At 40.1% G+C, this 16,039-nt stretch overlaps 1 protein-coding gene across 1 annotated transcript in view; it reads right to left on the minus strand.

Moving 5' to 3' along the window:
- Positions 1–16,039, minus strand: part of ptprsa (protein tyrosine phosphatase receptor type Sa) — a 476,646-nt gene that overhangs the window by 166,713 nt on the left and 293,894 nt on the right. Inside the window, exons 12-13 of the mRNA XM_072914629.1 lie at positions 12,462–12,782; positions 4,196–4,389 (exon numbers count right to left, since the gene is read on the minus strand). Of these exons, the coding sequence (XP_072770730.1) occupies positions 4,196–4,389; positions 12,462–12,782 (515 nt within the window). The remainder of the gene's footprint in view (positions 1–4,195; positions 4,390–12,461; positions 12,783–16,039) is intronic.

Raw genomic sequence — 16,039 nt, forward strand, 5'->3', positions numbered from 1 at the left:
TACCGTGTTCAAACTGTACAAAATGTTACTAAAATATGGACTTTTGTCCGGCTGCAACCCATTATTCATGTTTACCTTGTTTTTAATGGAGAATTTGGCTTATTTTTTATTTATAAACCTTGTTCAACAAACAATAAAATACATCGTAAATCGAGGTTCCACTGTATTTTGTCTGGAGACTGTAGGTTCTATCATTGTAATTTAAAGGGGAACTGCACTATTTTTTAAATTGTATTTTATATAATTCAAAATCCTAATTTAAGACAAGCACGCATATGTTTTTGTTTTATTTATGCTTTCTAATTTGTAAATAAAATCTAGCAAGAGTCAACTAACAATGGAGCCAATGGGATTTGCTCTATACCGCCTTAAAAGCACTCTATAACCTCCATCATCGTTTCATATTCAGGGTGTATTTATGTAATGTAGTAACAGGCATATTGTTAATAACACGTAGTATTTATGTATTTTGCTATTTTTAAGCATATAGCGGCGTATTCATTTAACAGACGCATCACAACATTCGCTATTTCATTCAACAAAAACAACAACTATCAATCAATGCAGACTTCATGATAAAAACGACGACTACTTTGGGACAAATACTGATTCAGAACCTTGTATTTTTGAGCCCGAATATACAGAGGATGCGCTACAAGTTTAGAAGCTGAGTGCTAAACAGATCCAGTAAGTAGCACTATTGCTAAGCGCTAAAAAATAAATACAATACGTACATAATAAAACAATCTTACTGTACAATGAATGTCGGCTCTCACTGGGATGCCGACTGATGGGATATTCCTATATTTCCGTTTAGATGAACAATTAATCCTAATCCTAAAGCAGGTATAAAGGTGGGCACAATCGAGCTTCTTTTCGAGACTTTCTCGCCATCTCCTGGTCTTAGTTGAATGTCAAACTTTACCAACTTCTCGGTTTATAGCAACAACCTTCATACAAGTGAAAGGCACAATGTATAAATTAGATTGAACTTTCACCAACTCAGAAGCAATGCAGCAGCTCGATGACAATAGCTGCATAAGCGAGTTCTCTCTCTGAGATCACGGTGCCACTAAAAGTAGTTCCTCTGTGTTAGCGCTTATAATAACAATATCACTAATACTCGGTTCATATTCAGGTCACGACATATGGAGTATTGTTGGCGGTTTTTGGATGTTTTTCAGATGGAGGGAATTGATGACTTCCATTGCCTTCATTTGTATCCACCTCCTACTTGCCTTATATTACAAATTAGAATGCATAAACAAGACATGTGTTCTTGTTAGAGATGTCCGATAATGCCTTTTTTGCCGATATCCAATATTCCGATATAGTCCAACTCTTAAATACCGATATATACAGTCGTGGAATTAACACATTATTATGCCTAATTTTGTTGTGATGCCCCGCTGGATGCATTAAACAATGTAACACGGTTTTCCAAAATAAGAGAACAACTTCAACTTAAGTTATGGAAAAAAGTCCCAACATGGTACTGCCATATTTATTATTTAAGTCACAAAGTGCATTATTTTTTTTTAACATGCCTCAAAACAGCAGTTTGGAATTTGGGACATGCTCTCTCTGAGAGAGCATGAGGAGGTTGAGGTGGGCGGGGTTTTGTAAGGGGTAGCGGGGGGTGTATATTGTAGCGTCCCGGAAGAGTTAGTGCTGCAAGGGGTTCTGGGTATTTGTGTGTTTATGTTGTGTTACGGTGCGGATGTTCTCCCAAAATGTGTTTGTCATTCTTGTTTGGTGCGGGTTCACAGTGTGGCGCATATTTGTAACAGTGTTAAAGTTGTTTATACGGCCACCCTCAGTGTGACCTGTATGGCTGTTGACCAAGTATGATTTGCATTCGCTTGTGTGTGTGAAAAGCCGTAGATATTATGTGACTGGGCCGGCCCGCAAAGGAAGTGCCTTTAAGGTTTATTTTAAAAAAATCATAAATTTTACTTTTTGAAACCGATACCGATAATTTCCGATATTACATTTTAAAGCATTTATCGGCCGATGATATCGGCAGTCTGATATTATCGGACATCTCTAGTTCTTGTCTTACATAAGAATTGCGAATGATAGGCAAAATCCCCTTTAATAACTTTAATAACACTTTGAGTGTTATTAAAGTCCTGGTGATCTGCAAAGTTTGAATCGAGGCAATTGGACTCTCCTTATTTGTTGAAGACGTTTCCCTTTTCGCCCAAAAGGTTCTAACAAACAAGAACTTTAGGTCGAGAATCTCCCCGTTTATTGTCTCTTGTGGGTGTGTCCCTTTGCGGGTGGTCCCAATTGGGTTGTTATTGTTATTGCGGCTGCTGAACGACCGCCCTGCATACCGATAGGTCGTCCGCCTCCCTGGTGGCAAAACAACTCATTAGTGGTCATTGTGAGACAATCATTGGGGGACAGATGTCAGGACGGACATGTTTGGACGAAAGGTGAAAAGTCCTTAAAGGGGAACATTATCACCAGACCTATGTAAGCGTCAATATATACCTTGATGTTGCAGAAAAAAGACCATATATGTTTTTAACCGATTTCCGAACTCTAAATGGGTGAATTTTGGCGAATTAAACGCCTTTCTATTATTCGCTCTCGGAGCGATGACGTCACAACGTGACGTCACATCGGGAAGCAATCCGCCATTTTCTCAAACACCGAGTCAAATCAGCTCTGTTATTTTCCGTTTTTTCGACTGTTTTCCGTACCTTGGAGACATCATGCCTCGTCGGTGTGTTGTCGGAGGGTGTAACAACACGAAAAGGGACGGATTCAAGTTGCACCAGTGGCCCAAAGATGCGAAAGTGGCAAGAAATTGGACGTTTGTTCCGCACACTTTACCGACGAAAGCTATGCTACGACAGAGATGGCAAGAATGTGTGGATATCCTGCGACACTCAAAGCAGATGCATTTCCAACGATAAAGTCAAAGAAATCTGCCGCCAGACCCCCATTGAATCTGCCGGAGTGTGTTCAGGGACAAAGGACTTCGGTAGCACGGCAAGCAATGGCGGCAGTTTGTTCCCGCAGACGAGCGAGCTAAACCCCCTATCGACCCTAGCTTCCCTGGCCTGCTGACATCAACTCCAAAACTGGACAGATCAGCTTTCAGGAAAAGAGCGCGGATGAGGGTATGTCTACAGAATATATTAATTGATGAAAATTGGGCTGTCTGCACTCTCAAAGTGCATGTTGTTGCCAAATGTATTTCATATGCTGTAAACCTAGTTCATAGTTGTTAGTTTCCTTTAATGCCAAACAAACACATACCAATCGTTGGTTAGAAGGTGATCGCCGAATTCGTCCTCGCTTTCTCCCGTGTCGCTGGCTGTCGTGTCGGTTTCGCTTGTATACGGTTCAAACCGATATGGCTCAATAGCTTCAGTTTCTTCTTCAATTTCGTTTTCGCTACCTGCCTCCACACTACAACCATCCGTTTCAATACATGCGTAATCTGTTGAATCGCTTAAGCCGCTGAAGTCCGAGTCTGAATCCGAGCTAATGTCGCTATAGCTTGCTGTTCAATCCGCCATGTTTGTTTGTATCGGCATCACTGTGTGACGTCACAGGAAAATGGACGGGTGTATATAACGATGGTTAAAATCAGGCACTTTGAAGCTTTTTTTTAGGGATATTGTGTGATGGGTAAAATTTTGAAAAAAACTTCGAAAAATAAAATAAGCCACTGGGAGCTGATTTTTAATGGTTTTAACCCTTCTGAAATTGTGATAATGTTCCCCTTTAACAAGAACAGACCAGTTGCCTCCGTTTCAACCTTTGCGGTGAAATGTTTTCATGCCAACTTTGAGTCCTTCCTGTTGCAGACTCAGCAATCAGCACCTCCTTTCAGTCTTTGCATACGGCCATGAAGAAAGGGTTCAGATATTCCGAATAAAAGCCATGAAGGGAAAGTTGCACAAAAGAGTGAACGCTTTGATTACTTTTCTTGGTGAAAGAATATTGAAGTAAGACAGTTAATATCCTTGCGGGAAAGAAAACCCTTATGACCTCCAGAACTCAGCAATATTTGCACCGTTAGTTTTATAACCATTATATATTAAATGTGTTGCCTCAGCGTGTTGAAATAAATTGGTGCTACTTCTAAAAGCTTAGCGAGGCATTCTTGTTCTCGCCCAGGAACACGGTCGAATGCAATAAAATGATGCAAAGGAGGACTCGGAGCTGGTCCTACCTGGGCGTCGGCCAGCATGACGTCCTTAATGAGGGGCAGGCCCCTGGACTCCCCGTTCTCCACGCGGACGTAGTGGACCTGGTAGCCACGGATCTGGCCGTGCTGCCTCCCAGGCATGAGCGAACGCCACATCACCTTGAGTGCGGTGGAGTTTAAGACCTCCACCTCCACCCGCCTCGGAGGGGCGCCAGGAACTACAAGAACATTGAATGTTAATGTTAAAACATATCAGCAAAACCAATGATCACTTGCAGTCGGAAGAGGATTCATAAGGCCCCATTCGTCTTGGCTTACCTGACACATGAAACGTGACATTCCATTTTTTGACCACTATGTAGAGCATACTTGCCAACCTTGAGACCTCCGAATATATATATATATATATATATATATATATATATATATATATATATATATATATATAAATAATCCGTTCATGAATGATTATATCCGTTTGGCCACCGTGTTCAATGGAGAAGTCTGATCTACAAAATTTGCAGGCAGCATACCCCTTCCCCTTCGAGCTGTCCTGGATTATTTTTTCCAATGATTTTGGAACTTGCAAGCGTACTTCTTCTTCTTACTCGTCGTCGCCATGTCTCTTCTTCGTTTTTCTGCTTCGTCTCTGTTACGTTTTTTGGACATTACTACTTGCCCTAGTTTTGAGGCAATGCATGATGGGAATCCGGATGTTGTGTGTCAGTGTATTAACGTGCCGGCTGGAATAAACAGCTCCGTGCCTGCCTACTTTATGGGTTATAGATAAACCTATGGATAACGGAGACATATATAATACCGTATTTTTCGGAGTATAAGTCGCACCTGCCAAAAATGCATAAAAAAGAAGGAAAAAAACATATATAATTCGCACTGGAGCCCGGCCAAACTATGAAAAAAAACTGCGACTTATAGTCCGAAAAATACGGTAGTCTCCTTTTCAGGTGAGAGAGGACGCTAAAGGCAGTGCCTTTAAGGTACGCCTCCAATATAGTTGTCCGGGTGGAAATCGGGAGAGATTCGGGAGAGGCACTGAAATTCGGGAGTCTCCGGGGAAAATCAGGAGGGTTGGCAAGTATGATATAGAGTGGTGCTTTCCATCATTTTCAGCGGACTGCATTGCATGATTTTCATTCACTGGCTTTTAACCCAGCATGAGACTTTGAACTGTTTTTAGCTTTTAACTTTTTGAACTGTTTTTAACTTTTTAACTGTTTTTATCTAACAAACTGTTCTTAGGGTAATTTATATTTGCTTTTTAAATGTGTATTTTTATTCCTGTTTTAAATGTTATTTTTTAGTCTGTCCTTTGCCTCCATTTCTTTGTGGTGTACAGCTCTTTGTTTTTCAACTGTGCTTGTCTTTAAAGGGCTTTATAAATAAAGTTGGTATGGTATGGTATGGTATGATTAACCCCCCCGACCCACCCTCTTCCTCTCACGCGAGATCCGACCAGGGAATGGGACCATATGACTCCCTTCCTTACTGCACTCATTCAACAAAGACGCGGCGAGCATACAAACTGCCTGCTTATTCTTCTAAAAACCAGCATCCAGTGCAGTGTAGTTTTGCATAACACGGCTACTATTCAAAACACACCGACAACAAATGTCAACTGCGGAGGACACTGGTTCTCAGGAGTATATTCTTCCATAAGCTCTGCCATAGTACAAACATAATAATAGTCATTTGCCTGCAGTGTATGAGAACATCTAAAAAAAACCAACATTGTTGTATTGTTTATATATTGTAATTATATTTATTTCTAGCATTTTGCTATGCATTGAACAAAAACTGTATGTACATCTTGCTAAGTAGCACTTTCTCTTACTTTCAAGTGTTTTGGAATGTCCAGTATTTGCCTTTCTGGAAAGAATGTGCCAATAAAAGAAGTCGCTATCATGATCCAATTCCTTTAATTTAGTCGATCTTAATCTTGATCTAGTAATATTCCAGTATATTCGTAATATCTTGTACAGTAGGCCATTTTTCATTTCTATTCTAGTTCTATTTCTCATCCAAAGAAATATGGCTTCGTGCTCTGGTAATGTTAGCCATCTGTCAATGATTCACGCGCTGTGACAGGCCCAAAACTTGATATGTATCTGTTTTATAGTTCTGTTGCAATGTTTATCTTCTAACTGGTGACCTTAGGTAAAGGTATTTTGGGAGATCTAGGCTATGGACACACTGCAGAATTGTTGAATCAGATTTTTTTTTTTTATGTCGTTTGTTTTGTTTCCCCTTAAAGGCCTACTGAAACCCACTACTACCGACCACGCAGTCTGATAGTTTATATATCAATGATGAAATCTTAACATTGCAACACATGCCAATACGGCTGGGTTAGCTTACTAAAGTGCAATTTTAAATTTTGCGCGAAATATCCTGCTGAAAACGTCTCGGTATGATGACGCCTGCGCGTGACGTCACGGATTGTAGAGGACATTTTGGGACAGCATGGTGGCCAGCTATTAAGTCGTCTGTTTTCATCGCAATTCCACAGTATTCTGGACATCTGTGTTGGTGAATCTTTTGCAATTTGTTCAATGAACAATGGAGACAGCAAAGAAGAAAGCTGTAGGTGGGATACGGTGTATTGCGGGCGGCTGCATCAACACAAACACAGCTGGTGTCTCATTGTTTACATTCCCGAAAGATGACAGTCAAGCTTTACCATTGGCCTGTGGAGAACTGGGACAACAGAGACTCTTACCAGGAGGACTTTGAGTTGGATGCGCAGACGCGGTACCGTGAGTACGCATGCAGCTGCGGTTTCCAAACATTTGATCGCTATGTACATGTCACGTACGTAACTTTGGGGACTTTGGGGAAATATATGTGCTGTATGAACTTTGGGGAGGTGAACGGTACTTTGGGCTGTGGGATTGAGTGTGTTGTGTAGGTGTTTGAGTTGTATTGGTGGGTTATATGGACGAGAGAGGGGAGGTGTTTGTTATGCAGGATTAATGTGTGGCATATTAAATATAAGCCTGGTTGTGTTGTGGCTAATAGAGTATATATATGTCTTGTGTTTATTTACTGTTTTAGTCATTCCCAGCTAAATATCAGGTCCCACCCGCCTCTCACAGCATCTTCCCTATCTGAATCGCTCCCACTGCCCTCTAGTCCTTCACTCTCACTTTCCTCATCCACAAATCTTTCATCCTCGCTCAAATTAATGGGGAAATCGTCGCTTTCTCGGTCCGAATCGCTCTCGCTGCTGGTGGCCATGGTTGTAAACAATGTGCGGATGTGAGGAGCTCCACAACCTGTGACGTCACACGCATATCGTCTGCTACTTCCGGTACAGGCAAGGCTTTTTTATCAGCGACCAAAAGTTGCAAACTTTAACGTCGATGTTCTCTACTAAATCCTTTCAGCAAAAATATGGCAATATCGCGAAATGATCAAGTATGACACATAGAATGGATCTGCTATCCCCGTTTAAATAAGAAAATCGCATTTCAGTAGGCCTTTAATGTTGTCATTAAGGGGAAACAAAAATGCTGTGTTTAATATGAACTACATGGGTCCGTGCGGTGATCTTCATGCACACAAAAGTGTGTTTACAGAAGAAAACATGGCCCTGATTGGAGTAGGTCTCAGTCTGGGTGCATTAGTGGCAATTTCCAGAATTTTGTGCAATCTCAGTCAACATTTTCGAAACCAAATTATTTTGCGTATGGGATTAGGAGGGAAGAGGGCAATCATTTTGTATGGCACTGATATACACTATATTGCCAAAAGTATTTGGCCACCTGCCTTGACTCACATATGAACTTGAAGTGCCACATCCCATGGAATTGTCCAAAATGTTTTGGTATCCTGGAGCATTCAAAGTTCCTTTCACTGGAACTAAGGGGCCAAGCCCAACTCCTGAAAAAAACAACCCCACACCATAATTCCTCCCCCACCAAATTTCACACTCAGCACAACGCAGTCCGAAATGTAGCGTTCTCCTGGCAACCTCCAAACCCAGACTGGTCCATCAGATTGCCAGATGGAAAAGCGTGATTCATCAGTCCAGAGAAGGCGTCTCCACTGCTCTAGAGTCCTGTGGCGACGTGCTTTACACCACTGCATCACACGCTTTGCATTGGACTTGGCGATGTATGGCTTAGATGCAGCTGCACGGCCATGGAAAGCCATTCCATGAAGCTCTCTGTGTTCTGTACGTGGGCTAACTGGAAGGTCACATGAAGTTTGGAGCTCTGTAGCAACTGACTGTGCAGAAAGTCTTTGCACTATGCGCTTCAGCATCTGCTGACCCCTCTCTGTCAGTTTACGTGGCCTACCACTTGGTGGCTGAGTTGCTGTTGTTCCCAAACTCTTCCATTTTTCTTATAATAAAGTTGACTTTGAACTATTTAGGAGCGAGGAAATTTCACGACTGGATTTGTTGCACAGGTGGCATCCTATGACAGTTCCACGCTGGAAATCACTGAGAGCGGCCCATTCTTTCACAAATGTTTGTAGAAACAGTCTCCATGCCCAAGTATTGTTTTCCCCAAAAGAGATGTGTATTAATGGCACATGATTTGATGTAGAAAAAAATCAGTTGAGAAATAAACAAGTTCTGATTAATGATATTTATGACCACGTATGAGAGAGGTCTGGGTCACACACAAAAAAAAATAAAAAAAAATTGTACTGATCACTGATACAATCTGATATGGGAAAAAAATAACCGGAAACGACCTGCAGTGTGAACATGACCTTTGGCTCATTTAGCATCTAACAGTTGACACATTACCAAAGAATTCAGTGTTTCCCTCAGTCTATCAGCTAAATTATTGTTTCGCAGAAAGTCATGCTCAAGGACACCAGAGCACTAGTTATTAATGACAAGAAAAGGGATTTATTCTCGTACGTCATCCTTTTACAGTTGGAATATCCGAGCCTCAGTGGGCGCACATCTGTCTCTTCAACCTCCAGCCTACCGTTGCTACCATAAACGTGCAGAAATATGACTTTGCTGGGGGAAAGCACCCATAAATGCTATAACGGCTCTCGGCTGAGCAATGGGATTCTGTTAAAAGCCGGCAGATAAAGCCCGAACACGGAGGTGGTACAACTGTAGTAAAATACATTTGGTTAATTATGCTTTGATAGCGACACGCCGAAGTCTTCCCAAGTGTGAGTTTAAGAGGTTTCTTTACATATGCTTTTTATAGACGCGTTCCTGTAGCTTATAAAAGGAAAATAATGGTTTCGCTCTCTCTAGTCATGAAGTCCGTGCAGAAATATTCTCACTATTTTGACTCATCAATCAGAATAGAGTTGTCTATTGCAACACTGTTCAAATAATGGAAAAACAAAAAAAATCAAATCTAACCAATAGTCTACATATTTCTGGCCTAAATTAGGTCTTATAAGTATTACAGTGCAGCATTTGTCTTGTTTTCTATTGAACTATATTTGGCCACCTGCCTTGACTCACATATGAACTTGAAGTGCCATCCTATTCCTAACCCATAGTGTTCAATATGATGTCGGTCCACCATTTGCAGCTATTACAACTTCAACTCTTCTGGGAAGGCTGTCCACAAGGTTGCGGAGTGTGTTTATAGGAATTTTCGACCATTCTTCCAAAAGGGCATTGGTGAGGTTACGTACTGATGTTGGTCGAGAAAGCCTGGCTCTCAATCTCCGTTCTAATTCATCCCAAAGGTGTTCTATCTATCAGGTTCAGGTCAGGACTCTGTGCAGGCCAGTCAAGTTCATCCACACCAGACTCAGTCATTCATGTCTTTATGGACCTTGCTTTGTGCACTGGTGCACAGTCATGTTGGAAGAGGAAGGGGACCGCTCCAAACTGTTCCCACAAGGTTGGGAGCATTGAATTGTCCGAATTGTTTTGGTATCCTGGAGCATTCAAAGTTCCTTTCACTGGAACTAAGGGGACAAGCCCAACTCCTGAAAAACAACCCCACACCATAATTCATCCTCTACCAAATTTCACACTCGGCACAATGCAGTCCGAAATGTAGCGTTCTCCTGGCAAACTCCAAACCCAGACCCGTCCATCGGATTGCCAGATGGATAAGCGTGATTCATCAGTCCAGAGAAGGCATCTCCACTGCTCTAGAGTCCAGTGGCAACGTGCTTTACACCACTGCAACCCACGCTTTGCATTGGACTTGGTGATGTATGGCTTAGATACAGCTGCTCGGACACGGAAACCCATTCCATGAAGCTCTCTGCGTACTGTACGTGGGCTAATTGGAAGGTCCCATGAAGTTTGGAGCTCTGTAGCAACTGACTGTGCAGAAAGTCTTTGCACTTTGCGCTTCAGCATCCGCTGACCCATCTCAGAGAACGCGTGTCCACTGCTTCTAGAAATCACTGAGCTCCTGAGAGCGGTCCGTTCTTTCACAAATGTTTGTAGAAACAGTCCCCATGCCTAAGTGCTTGATTTTATACACCGGGCCAAGTGATTAGGACACCTGATTCTCATCATTTAGATGGGTGGCCAAATACTTTTGTCAATATAGTGTATTTTGTGGCGATTGATAAAGATAGTCAACAAGCATGAATTCTGTTTCCGTAATTTTGGCGCTACTGTATCTTCACCGCAACAATCAACTTTTGGTGGTAACACATTTTTGATGCATTTCATCTTTAACTCCTGCCTCATCAATAACACATCTCCACATCGGCGAGCCTCTGAGGTGAACGATACCGAAGGACAAGACGTTCCAGGACCGAGGCGCCACTTAATGTTAACAAAATTCCGATACGGGCAATGCGAGGTGGAGATGAATGATGCACTTCATCTTCGACATCGGGCAGGCAACGCAATGCTAACAACACGGCTGATGGTCGTAGCTGTGACTGTCAAATTGACTGACTTTTGACCGAATAACTTACGCCTGTGGTTTTATCACATTGACGGAGGTAATACCCAGGATGCGATGAAGTATTTTCACGTCGTGGCTGTGTTGAACTGGCCGGGTGATGGCCATAGCAATGATGCTTGGAGGACCCTCCGGGCTACCGTTGCACTTGCCAAGAGTTTAAATAATATTTCAAGATTATTTTCTAGTTTCCCTAGTTTTAAAAGCTATTAACTTAGTTTTAGTCATTGACTAATCTTCAGTTCAGTTTCAGAAAACGCATACGATACAATGTAATGCATCACATATTTCCAGTTGTTTCATTACAGCACGTCCGAAAAGGAGTGGGAAGAAGCCGAGCTTATTTAATCCTAACACTTTTCATACCATAGCAATGTTATCTCATGTCCTTGTTCTCTGTAACAGAACAGTGAATACATACATAAATAAATTACTAGAGATGTCTGATAATGGCTTGTTTGCAGATATCCGATATTCCGATATTGTCCAACTCTTAATTACCGATTCCGATATCAACCGATACATACAGTCATGGAATTAACACATTACTATGCCTAATTTTGTTGTGATGCCCCGCTGGATGCATTAAACAATGTAACAAGGTTTTCCAAAATAAATCAACTCAAGTTATGGAAAAAAAAAATGCCAACATGGCACTGCCATATTTATTATTGAAGTCACAAAGTGCATTATTATTTTTTTTTAACATGCCTCAAAACAGCAGCTTGGAATTTGGGACATGCTCTCCCTGAGAGAGCATGAGGAGGTTGAGGTGGGCAGGGTTGGGGGGGTGTATTTTGCAGCGTCCTGGAAGAGTTAGTGCTGCAAGGGGTTCTGGGTATTTGTTCTGTTGTGTTTATGTTGTGTTACGGTGCGGATGTTTTCCCGACATGTGTTTGTCTTTCTTGTTTGGTGTGGGTTCACAGTGTGGCGCATATTTACAACAGTGTTAAAGTTGTTTATACGGCCACCCTCAGTGTAACCTGTATGGCTATGCATTCAAGTGAATGCAACGCATACTTGGTGTGTGTGAAAAGCCGTAGATATTATGTAATTGGGCCGGCAGGCAAAGGTAGTGCCTTTAAGGTTTATTGGCGCTCTGTACTTCTCCCTACGTCCGTGTACCACTCCGTACAGCGGCGTTTTAAAAAGTCATAAATTTTACTTTTTGAAACTGATACCGATAATTTCCGATATTACATTTTAAAGCATTTATCGACATCTCTAGTTACAATGGCTAAAAATATGAAACATACTTAAATATAACCCCTGTCTTATTTTGAATGAATACATAGGCCTTCTATGCTACTGAAGTTTAATGTTGGTCATTATGGGTGTACTTGAAGAGCCAAGTGTTTTCTGAAAAAAAGTTTGAAAACCACTGATATAGACATTAAATGTTCATGTACCGTCTTCATCCGTCCGGCAGTTTAAGGGCTCGCTTTCAGGGCCCGGCCCAACAACCGTGAAGGCAGACACGGTGATGCGATACTGGGTCCACTTCTCCAATCGCTGCAGCAGCACCTGCTCTTCGGAGGCAGGCACGGTAGGCTCCTCCATTGGCTCCACATCGTCACCGCCGCCCTCCGCCTGTCCCACCACCTGGTAGCGCACCCTATACCCCACCAGGACGCCATTCTGGCTCCTCAGTGGCGGGGGGCGCCAACTTACCAGCAAGGAGGTGGAGCTGGTGCTGCTGCACTTAATGTCTTGAGGGGGGGCTGAAGGATCTGGCGAGGCGGACAGGACAGAAAGGAAGGCGGAGGAGGGCGGGGGAGAAGGAGGGAGTAGAGAACCGGGTAGATGGGTAAGGAGGGAGGAAGGGGTGAAAAACAAAAACATACAAAAGATGGGAGAGATAAAGAAAATGATAAAAAAGGAAATTTGGGGGGGGAAAAAAAGGATAACAATTTTAACAAATAAAATTGCAAAAATAAACAGGGATACAAACTTTGGAACAAATGGAAAATAATAACCAAGCAAATGTGGACAAAAATGAAGAAATTGATAAAAGCTGATATAGTGTAATAATGAATCTTATAATGTGTAATTAAAACATTATATTTCTTGTCATCGAATGAGAGCCTCCATTTTTAATTTCCAAGGCAACCTGTCCCAATACATTTGTAAAATGCACAAAGCAGGCCAACATAAAGTCATTCAATCTTTACATTATTACTTATGCTGACTTTTGCTATGGTTATCTTAGGTGGATCACATGCAGTTTTGTTCTCAATGTAAGAAAATGACTATATCATACTTGCCAACCTTGAGACCTCCGATTTCGGGAGGTGGGGGCGTGGTCGGGGGTGGGGCGGGGCGTGGTTAAGAGGGGAGGAGTATATTGACAGCCAGAATTCACCAAGTCAAGTATTTCATACACATGTATATATATATATATATATATATATATATATATATATACATCTATCTCCTGAAAATATGCAAACAAAACTGTTTAGATAATTGATACTTCAAACTTGCATAAATAAATATTAAGGAATATAACATAACTTGGCTTCTGAGAGCTTCAAAATGTAATGAATAAAATGCTAAAGTTGTTGATAAACAAGCAATTATTTTAATAATTAAATATGGTCATTTTAAATTAATTATTATGATAATTTAAAATTAATTATTTCAAATATGTTTATTTTAATGTATAATTCTATGGCTGGATGTAATAAGGAGTCAGAAAAAATACAAATAAAAATACAATTCATTTTTAGCAAAATATAGTAAACATTTATTTAGTTTTTTTTTTTAAATTAATAAATATATTTATTTTTAGGTAAGATAAACATAATAATACAATTTATCTCTAGTCTGGATGATTTAGTTCTTGTCACACTGTTGTCGTCCCGTCAATAGGGAGATTTTCGGGAGAATATTTGTCCCGGGAGGTTTTCGGGAGAGGGGCTAAATTTCGGCAGTCTCCCGGAAAATTCGGGAGGGTTGGCAAGTATGGACTATATTACACTCCAGACCAGGGGTGTCCAAAGTGCGGCCAGATGCGGACCGCAGATAATCTTTTAAAGGTCAATCAGACACTTAAAAAAATAAAATACCCTAAAAAATGTTGCAATATTGAAATCAACAGAAAGCTGCCATGTCGACGTTTTTTTATTTTATTTTATTTTATTTTTTACTTTACAACTGTCATTGTTTAAGATATAATAACACACCCAAGACAATGGGCATATACACACACACACCCCCTCTCCCACCCCACGCCTTCACCACCGCTTGATTCCCCTCGGGGTGATGGACGGCTGGCAGCGCTTCATAGCAGCAATCGACCTCCAGGTGCTCCAACTCCCCCCCCCCCCCCCCCTCTGTTGCGAGTTGTCGTGATTAAATGTAACATGTTCATGGAGGTTTTTTCCCACTCCAGACTAGGCCCCCTTAGGAGCCCAGTCTAGATTGTATTTTTTTTACTCATCGTCTTCCCCAGCGTTTTACCTTTTTCTTATCTTTTACAGGGCGCCTCGTGGCGACCCATCGGCGTTCCTGTTCTGTAACACTGTACACTGTTTGTTTGTCTAATCTTGAATGGGTTTGTGCTGAAAACATAGTTTTGTTGTACTTGTGCAATGACAATCCTATAAAACGATCTGAAGTTGGTCTAAAGATTTAAATGTTGAAAGCAAACAATATATATTGACATATATCACTTATCTTAATACTTTTATGAGTGAGTCTGATGATTATTTCATAAACAATAAGAATAAACCAAAAGTAATGTTATGAATTATTTTCTTTTTAAGGCTCTAATTACTTCACATCAAATATTCCGTTATGATGATTTGTTTGGAGGAAAATACTGCAAATGTGTTTTTGTTATTAATTAAAGAGGGTTTAGACAAAAAGGGTATAGAACATAAAACTAATTCAAACTTAATAGATAGATCTACAGAGCCACTAAAGGGACATGGGGGAAAGTTTTTTTTTTTTATATATATATATTTTTTTATTTTATTTTTTTTAGACATGAGAAACTTTTAATAAAATTATTTTTTAAAAATACAAAAAATATATATAAATATATTTTTTTAGACATGTATCTCTTGCACACGAGAAACTTTTTATAAAATGATTTAAAAAAAATAAAAAAATATATAAAAAACATTTTTTTTTTTAGACATGTATCTCTTGCACACGAGAACATTTCTCGTGCGCACGAGATACATGTCTAAAAAATAAATAAATTGTAATTTAAAAAAAAATAAATTCTCGTGTGCACGAGCAACTTTCTCATGCGCACGAGATAGTTTCTCGTGCTCACAAGATACATGTCTAAAAAAAATAAAATTGTAATTTAAAAAAATATATATATATTTTGTGTGCATGAGATACATGTCTAAAAAAAAAATAAAAAATTAAAAAAATAAAATAAAATAAAAAATGATTTTTTTTTTTCCCCCATGTCCTTTTAGGGGCTCTGTATAGATCTGAAGTTGATGTATATATATTTAAGCGTTGAAGGTAAAACAATATATTAATATATGACTTATTTTTAACACTTTAATGACTGAGACCCTTTTTTGGGTCCCCGGGACTTTCAACGTTCATCAACATTGAGGGAAGCCATAATGGTTACAATGAAAAATATCAAAAGGGCCTCCAGCTTGCTTTCATTTTTCAGTAGAAAAAGTTTGGACACCCCTGTTTCAGACATAGATATAAAATCTGTGAACAATAGTAGATTTAATGCTTGGCTCTAAAAAGAGGGAATAGACTCAATATTATGCCCTGTTCATTATTACACGAGGTGTTATTACATGCAAAAACTGCACAATTGAGAAAATAAGAGATAAATATAATTCCAAAAAAAATGACCTTCATTATAATAATACAACAAAAATATAGTGAATAAGTCATGGGGTATTGGACAATTTTTGTGTAAATCATGATTAAAAATAAAACAGGAAAACATGGAAAAACATAATACTTTACATATGCAGGGGGAAAAAAAATGTCAAAAGAA

The sequence above is a fragment of the Nerophis lumbriciformis genome, linkage group LG14 (genome assembly GCF_033978685.3).
Source record: "Nerophis lumbriciformis linkage group LG14, RoL_Nlum_v2.1, whole genome shotgun sequence".
NCBI classification, from domain to species: Eukaryota; Metazoa; Chordata; class Actinopteri; order Syngnathiformes; family Syngnathidae; genus Nerophis; species Nerophis lumbriciformis.